The following is an 8,302-nucleotide window of genomic DNA, read 5'->3' as shown; positions in this document are numbered from 1 at the left end:
CTAATAATCGCCAAATTTGTTAAAAATAGTTCTATTTGTTTTTTACAAGATATTACTAAATAGAGTCGAAAATTGACAACTTATTTTTGTTTTTTTTTTCGAATGCTTTTTTAGCTAGAAACACAATTATTTCGCAAAATTTCACTAAAAATAAGCCAAAGATTCAACAAATTCGACCAAAAAACGGAGTTATTTTTGCTATTTTCAAGTGTTTCAGCACGTTTTTGAGATAAAAGCAAAGGGAATTCTAAAAATTTCGTTGAAGCAGGCAAAAAAATTACAAAATTAAATCGAAATTGATATTATTTTTAGCTTGCTTCACTCGACTTACTTCGTTTTTAAACAACGCTTAAAAGTCACAAAAACAATTGATATTGATGTTATTTTGTTTGTTTCACTCGATTTTTGAGCAAAATAAGACAAACATATCTCAGATTTTTTGCGAGATTGATTTCGTTAAAACGAACTGAAAAATCAACGAATTAAATCGAAAGTTACATTAATTTTGGGTTTCTTGGGAGTTTTAGCACGCTTTTCAGTTAGAAACGCAATTATTTCGCAAAATTTTGTTAAAAACAAGCCAAAAAAACGCAGGATTAGGCCGAAAATGATATAATTATATTCATCATTTTTCGAAAGTTCAAGCAGATTTTTAAAGTGAAAACTGTTTTTTCACGAGAGTTTATCACAGCGTGTGAAAAATCACTAAATTGTTATTAAAAAAATTATGTTATGATATTTTTACCCAACTCTCTTAGGCTTTAACATGATTATTTCGTAAAATTTTCTCGAAAAAAATATCGAAAACCACCAAATTGGTTAAAAATAGTTCTTTTTGTTTTTTACAAGATATTACTAAACAGAGTCGAAAATAACAACTTATTTTGTTTTTTTTTCGAATGCTTTTACAGCTAGAAACGCAAAATTTTGTCAAAAACAAGCCACAAATTTAACAAAGTAGCCCAAAAACGGTGTTTTTTGTCTTCTTGAGAGATAAAAACACAAAAAGTTTGAAAAAAAAGTTTTTGAGCAAAATAAGACAAAAATAAGCCGAGAAAACACAAAATTTGGTCAAAAATACAGGTTTTTCGCCATATTTCGCTAAAACAAACTAAATTAAGTCTATAAAATTATATTATTTTTGTATTTTTCGAGCGTTTTAGTACGTTTTTCAGCTAGAAACGCAATTATTTCGCAAAATTTTGTAGTAAATAAGCCGAAAAACCATAGAATTAGGGCGAAGAGCCATGATTTTTAAGCGAAATTTTGCCATACAAATCGTAATCTGGTGAAAATTTATCAAAATTTTCTGGTGGATTTGATGTTTTTCTTTAATGGCAACACTGATTGCAGGTTTTGGGTTTGGGTGAGGACGCCATTACCGACGCCATTTCGTCAAACGGCGCCTTCTTGATCAAAAGCAGCGAAATGCAGCAAATTATCAACCACTCAATCATCAACTACAAGGCTTTTTTCCGTTGGTTATACACCGCAATTATGCATGTTTTGGATGAGCAAATACCTAACGAAATACCGAAAATGACACAACAAGATTTAGCTTATATTACAGAATTTTTACAAAATTTTGATCGTATTAGTCGAAATAGCAAACAAAAGGGCTTCATAATGGAGAGATTGGGACAATATTTGAGCGATAATAATTTAACAATCCAACCGGATATGACCGGAAACGAATGGACTTACTTTACGTCCCAAAACCAATGCATTCAAAAAAATAACTCTATTTTGAAACACTACGAAGAGATGTCGCTGATACAACAGTACAAACATTTGACAAAAAGTATTGATGATATTTTCACAACACCTAGAGAGAAAATCAGTGCAGAATTTAATCTCATACATGAGTTCAATTGTTTCCATTGTGGGGGCGAGTCATTACGCACGTCACAAATCAACGTAAACAAAGAATCGATCCTTTTTTGTTATTTACAGCCACCTGAGACAATTCTCGGCTTGCAGGTGTACTTCGACGATGGCAATTGTTTCGTGAAATGTGCCCGATTGTACTTCCCCCGTGACAATTCCGATGATAATTATCACGTGATCGATATTAAATTATATTCGAGTACAGTGTTGTCGGTTTTATTGCAAGAAAACACCGTTGCTAAAACTACAGTTTTAAGTCAGATACCGATAGGTGGCGTTTTGGATAAGTTTGTGGATGGTGGGGATACGGATAGTGTAATTTTCAGTGGTGGGGTTGACGATGTCCCCCGTTTGAACGGTTCGTGTTTGCTTCCCAAACTGTGTAAAAGTGTGGAGGGGATGGTGGGGGCGGAGTTTGCAGTGTCGGGGAGTCGACGTGTGGGCATCGTATTGGCTGAAAATCGAAGGAAGGTGCGGTTGTACGAAATGGAAGGGGAAGAAGAGGAGGAGGAAGATGCGGATATGACCAATAGTGGTGTACAAGAATGACGTTTATATTCTAAGAACTAAAGTTTCATATTCGGGACAGGCGATTTCCTCACCACCGTAGGGTATGTAGCAGACCCCATGGCTAGGGTGTATCTGGAAAATTTAATTAAGGAAAGAAAATAGATATTTTTATTTAAATACTTTGCCAATTGTTTGGGAACCTTCGTGATAGGCCCGACCGATGTAAAGCGGTTCCCCTTCGCTGGTGTGGCCCCCTTGGACCGCCCCTGGTGGCAGATGGCCGGCGTGCGATTGCACCCATTCGAAATATTGTTTACACAAAACCTGAGTTAATTAATTAAAATTTGTAAAAATATGCAGGGTGTTCCCTCTAAACCCCACATTAGAAGTGTTGGGAGTTCCAATAATCGTATTTATTTGAAAGTTGGTACATAGCCATAATGCATTAAGTCCTCCTAAATAAAAATATTTTTAAGATGGCGGCACTTCCGCTTATACCGGAAGTCGGTCTCAACTTTTTTATTTTAAATGGAAAGGTATATTTTTTACTGCGTTTTTGGATTAATCGGGTTATTTTAAGGGAGTTTTCATCAGCTTTCCCTATACCTAAATTTAGCCGTTTTTGTAATATTTTGAGTTTTTCAAAAAATTTTGGATCTGCACCTTCCATTTTAAAAATCGGTAACTCTGCCATTTTTTTAAATTTTGAATTCGTTTTTTTGGCGTTTGAAAGAGGAAGCTTAGATCCTTTTTCTGGTATTTTCAAATTTTGAAAAAAAATAACATATCTCAAAATTTTAAGGTTACTTTTGTAATAATTCAAATACTCATAACGCAATTTTTTCTAATGAAATACCCCAATTTTTATTTTACTAAATAGAGGAGAATTTAACTGTGCATTGATCTGTATTCCCTATACCTAAATTTAATAATTTTCAAGTTATGGATTTTTTTTAAGACTACAGAAAATTTATAACTAGCCACACCCGTTTTCACATAGTTTGCTATGGAAATCAAAAATGTCAAAATTTTCTCTAAACAAACGTCAACAGTAAATTACTATTTGAGAAATAGAGCCAAAATATGAAGAAACAAAGTTATGCAAACTTAATTATTATTGATAGGTTTTACGATGCGATCATTATTTAAAACTAACAAGTGAGAAAAATTTATTTTTGTTTAATGAACGACATCATAATTTTGTTACACTCTCCATAAATACAAAATAAATTAATTAAATCTAAGTTTGGGTAGCTTTGACTCTCCATATTTTGGCACTATTTGTCAAATAATAAGTCACTATCGACGTTTATTGAGAAACAATTTTGACATTTTTTATTTCCTTAGCAAACTATACGAAAACGTAATAGATTTTCGACAATCTTAACAAAAAGTCACTATAACTTAAAAATTATTAAATTTAGGTATAGGGAATGTTAAAACAGATCAATGCAGAATTAAATTCTCTTCCATTTAGTAAAATAAAAATTGGGGTATTTTATTTGGAAAAATTGAGTTATGGGTATTTGAATTATTACAAAAGTAACCTTAAAATTTTAGGGTTTGTTAATCTTTTTTTTCAAAATTTGAAGACACCGGACGAAAGATCTAAACTTTCTCTTTCAAACGCCAAAAAACGAATTCAAAATTTAAAAAAATAGCAGAGTTACCGATTTTTAAAGTGGAAGGTGCAGATCTAAAAAATTTTGAAAAACTCGGAATATTTCAAAAACGGCTAAATTTAGGTATAGGGAACGCTGATGAAAACTCTCTTAAAATAACCCGATTAATCCAAAAACGCAGTAAAAAATATAGCTTTCCATTTAAAATAAGAAAGTTGATACCGAGTTCCGGTATAACCGGAAGTGCCGCCATCTTGAAAATATTTTCATTTAGGAGGACTTAATGCATTATGGCTATGTAGCAATTTTCAAACAAATATGATTATTCAAACTCCCAATACTTTTAATGTGGGGTTTAGACGGAACACTCTGTATAGAATTACTTGGAAATTTTCGACTAGGTGCTCCTCGCCGTTGTGAGCGACGTAAGCGGCATTTTTTCCGGGAATCACTTTAGCGGGGATCAAGTCACCATCATGGTAGGCTCTACCGACGTAAATGGGGTGGCCATCACCGTCCATACCACCCTGGAGGGCTGTCGGTGGTACTGACCCATAAGCGATCGAACTGTCGACCCAACGAAAGGCTAGAAGTGAATTTTTTAAGAATTTTGTACCATACATGAAATTTATAGCATTATGTTGGTAGTAGAGACCGGTAAAACCCCCAAACTTGTTCTTACCTTGATTATTAGAAGGGCTAGAATGACTAAAACTGGTGTTTTGAGGTGGATACCCTGAGGGGTGTAAGGGAGGGTAAAAACTGTTTTGATTTGGAGGATATGAAGGAGGGGTTAAAGGTGCGGAATGAGAAAATTCCGGTTTAAAACCGTAGCCTTCTACAAATATATTTTCTAAAAATAAGGAAAATAAAAAAAATCCGGTACTTACCTTCCATTGTGTCAAACTGTCACCACTTCGCAGAATATTAATAAATCTCATTATCTTATTATCTTTATGCTTTGGCAAATATCACGAGATATTACAGGTAAAAGAACAACAAACTCAAGTCTAGAACGTTTTTATTTACTTAAACAGTTTTGTATGTCAGTACAAATAAATAAGGTTTTTTATAAGAAGGTCCAAAGAATCAAAATCAACCAAAAACAAATTACAAAAAATTGCAGACTCCTACTTTGCCGACAGTGTGTAAGTCTTATTAGTTGGCAAAAAATTTGGTTACCCAGTTGGGCTTTACAAGTGTGAAGCTTCTATCAATCAAGATTTTGTTTGTCAACACTTATGTTGAGTAAAACAAATGCATTAAATGCAGTTTTCGCCATTTTAAATTACTTTATTTGAAAAATGCAAGTGCGCTTTCAAATTATTTTTCAGGTCTGAGACCGAATTTTGCGGCACGAAGCGAAGCTGAGTGCTGCAGTGGAGGTCGAAGACCTGAAAATTAAATATCGAACATTTTTCATGATCGTCAGCGAAATTTCATAAAAAACGTGAATTTATTGAAAATTTTGAGGTTAATTTTGACAGATGTCAAATCAAGTATATAAATTGAGCAATTCCTATATTTAGTTTTATACCACTTTTCACCTTATGTATTTAGATTCCCTTTTAATAACTTTTTAACGAAGTAATTGATTTGTTCTAGATTATAATTATTTTTTGATTGCAATTTCTTTATTTTTCACCTTTACAAAAGAACACCAAACCCAAGTCTCGAGAACGTTTTTATTTACTTAAAACTGACATACAAAAAAATAAACAAGGTCACAATTAAGGCCGAAGAATCAAAATTTCGTATTCCGAAAATCTCAGTTCCTTCCCATCAAACGGAATCGAACAACATTTGTCACTCGGATGAACCTAAAAACGAAAATCACTTCATTTTAATTAGAAAAAATTGCAGAAACCGACTTTGCCGACAGTGTGCGACCCTTCGTGTTCAACTCTACCGATATAGAGGGGTTCCCCGCCAACGGTTCTCCCTCCCTCTACCGCCCCTTCGGGGATTTTATCTTCAGTAGTTTTCACCCAATCGAAGCGTTGTTCGCATAAAACCTGATCACAATTAGGTTTTTTTGGACAGTGTTGCCAACTTAATTACCTGAAAACGGTCTACGGTGTATTCCTTGCCGCCGTAAGCCACATAAGCCTTGCTACGACCTGGAATGACCTTGGCTGGAATCCAGTCGCTTTTGAAGTAGGCTCTGCCCACGTAGATTTGGTGGCCGTCGATGTCTTCGCCGCCCCAAAGGGCCGTCGAGGGGACTCCCCCGTAGGTGAAAGTGTCCACCCAATAGTAAGCTAGGAAAGTATTGGGTTTTAAGTTGGCAACAAATCTGAAGCATCTATTGTATCAACAAGAAATTACTCTCTAGGGACATTTGTCAATAGGTTGCCATAAAATTGGTTAGGTTGGTTTGTAATGACAAACAAAAGATATCGTAACCAGTGTCAAAATTTAGGTTAAGTCACCTGTCAGTTTTCAATTGATAGTTCACAGGAAACGTCAACTGTCAACAACAAGGAGTAGCCAACTCTAGGCATTCAAAATTACTTCTGAAAATTCTAGTTACAAACAACATGAAAAACGTAATTTTCCTAAAAATTTAAATCCTAGGTGGTACTTTCTTGTTGACAATCTGTAATTGATGAATTATGAATCAAAAATACGCATTTTCGAGTGGCGTTTTACTACACAATTATCAATTTTCGCAACATTACCCAACACAATCAAGATTTTGCTTGTTAACACTTGAATTTAATCTTATCTTGTAATTAAACAACGTGAAAATTTGTTTATTGAGTGTAACTTTTCGGAAATTGTGCGCTTACCTCTGTTGATGCCGTTATTTAAGGGATGTATGGGTCGAAAAGCACAATGAGGGGAGGATTCAGGGGGTAGTGTAATGGGATATGGTCTAAGTCGGTAAGGATGCAAAGGATCGGAAGTTGTACGAGGGCGATGGGACACCTGACCTTCACTTTTTGCCGATTTAGGCAACTCTAGAAAAATTTCTTGCCAAAAAAGACACAAAATTGGAGAAAAAAACTTACCAGCCATTGTGAACTCAAACTCTGGCCAAAGTATTTATCTAATCGATCAATGATTTAAGCGTGAAACGCGTGAAATACTCAAGTAGGGACTTTATTATTTATCTGTCTAAATATATTTATATCACAATTATTTCCTATTATCTAATTGCATAATAAACGAGTTAACTTTTTCCGACAAACTCGAGTTGGAGGGACACTTGGCTTGGACATAAAGCAGGCTCTGGATGTCCTTCTGCTCGAACGCTATCTTCGCTGCATCTTCCAAACACCTGTAGGGAAATTGGTTTTAACCAACAGTAGCCAAGTCGCAAACCCTTACTCTGCTTTAATGTAATATTTCACTTTCAAATCTTCACTGACTTTGGGTAGGTACTTCAAGGCTTCATTTCGGTTATTCTTCTCGAGACACATATCGACGAAAGGCGCGTAACCAATCGGGGATTTTCTCGATTTTGAGAATTTCTCCAACTCAATCCAGTCTTCCAAATGGGCCAAACTTTGAATCCTCAACCACCAATACCTCTTATCGGGGATTTTAAAATCGTTTCGGAACTTTTCAGCCAACTTCACTTCGTTACTCTTCAAAAGCAACAAACACGTTTCGTGAATCGTCTTTCCGGTGTATTTTTCTTGCCCATTTTTCTCATCCACTTGTCTCTGGAATCGTGACAGTTTCAAATAATCATCACAAAGGGACGCGTTTAGGTCCTTTCGCCCTTTTCGATAAGCTTCAGCGGCTGAAGTTAGCAACGAGTCTCGCATGTGTGTTTTCTACAATCATAGACAGTCTAAGTTTTTGCTCACACTGCGCTTTGTTGCAATAGTGTTTCCGACTAACTAGTTGGAGAGCAGGTAATATGTCGAAAGACCCTTATTTCAGAAGTTGAAACGGTCTTTTTCTGAAAATTTCTTCAATGAGTGTAGATTATTAAATTGTGATTATAATAATTTGCAAAATGACACTTGTAAGCAAATTTTAGAGAAAAAAAAATGCATGCCTATGTATTTCATTACCTTAACAAAATTTTTGTGATTTACTTTTAATTTTATTAACAAATAGCTAGTTTTTTCAGTTTTTTATATTTATTTTGATTACTTCTAAACAAAGCAAAAAACCCAAAGTGGTAAATTTAATGCCATAATAATAATAATTAATATTATACAGTTTGTCCCAGGATTTTTTTATTTTACGCTAACACTGCAAAAGAAAAACATTTTTTGCTTCATCTGAAACCAGTAAGTCTGTAATTTTAAAAGTTCATTATTTTC

General features: G+C 34.5%; 3 protein-coding genes across 5 annotated transcripts in view; 1 reads left to right on the top strand and 2 right to left on the bottom strand.

Annotated features, from left to right (window-relative positions):
- The window catches only part of LOC123009882 (anaphase-promoting complex subunit 4), a 17,247-nt gene that overhangs the window by 2,800 nt on the left and 6,145 nt on the right, over positions 1 to 8,302 (top strand). The window contains exons 5-6 of one of the 3 annotated variants that reach the window (XR_006413048.1): positions 1,354 to 2,498; positions 4,421 to 4,823. Coding sequence is in view for 1 of the 3 variants with exons in the window: in XM_044406438.1 (XP_044262373.1) it covers positions 1,354 to 2,436 (1,083 nt within the window). In the remaining 2 variants the exon portion in view is untranslated. Of the gene's footprint in view, positions 1 to 1,353; positions 2,580 to 4,420; positions 4,824 to 8,302 lie in introns of those variants that run through there. The other 2 variants (XR_006413049.1, XM_044406438.1) reach the window with 2 other exon arrangements.
- Positions 1,727 to 7,133, bottom strand: LOC123010199. The gene is made up of 10 exons (XM_044406899.1): positions 7,034 to 7,133; positions 6,812 to 6,982; positions 6,081 to 6,280; positions 5,891 to 6,034; positions 5,757 to 5,839; positions 5,373 to 5,413; positions 4,702 to 4,857; positions 4,403 to 4,605; positions 2,578 to 2,721; positions 1,727 to 2,529 (listed from the first exon to the last, which is right to left on the bottom strand). The coding sequence occupies exons 1-10, from the start codon at positions 7,038 to 7,040 to the stop codon at positions 2,440 to 2,442; spliced, it is 1,239 nt and encodes a 412-aa protein (XP_044262834.1). The 5' UTR covers positions 7,041 to 7,133; the 3' UTR covers positions 1,727 to 2,439.
- The window catches only part of LOC123010198 (vacuolar protein sorting-associated protein 16 homolog), a 15,213-nt gene continuing 14,002 nt past the window's right edge, over positions 7,092 to 8,302 (bottom strand). The window contains exons 14-15 of the mRNA XM_044406898.1: positions 7,353 to 7,804; positions 7,092 to 7,302 (exon numbers count right to left, since the gene is read on the bottom strand). Coding sequence (XP_044262833.1) covers positions 7,161 to 7,302; positions 7,353 to 7,804 — 594 coding nt within the window. The 3' untranslated portion in view covers positions 7,092 to 7,160. The remainder of the gene's footprint in view (positions 7,303 to 7,352; positions 7,805 to 8,302) is intronic.

Source organism: Tribolium madens, unplaced genomic scaffold (genome assembly GCF_015345945.1).
Source record: "Tribolium madens isolate multiple individuals breed KSU strain unplaced genomic scaffold, Tmad_KSU_1.1 Scaffold_7;HRSCAF=85;Tcas5.2_LG10, whole genome shotgun sequence".
NCBI lineage: Eukaryota > Metazoa > Arthropoda > Insecta > Coleoptera > Tenebrionidae > Tribolium > Tribolium madens.
This window is presented reverse-complemented; position numbering and strand designations above follow the sequence as displayed.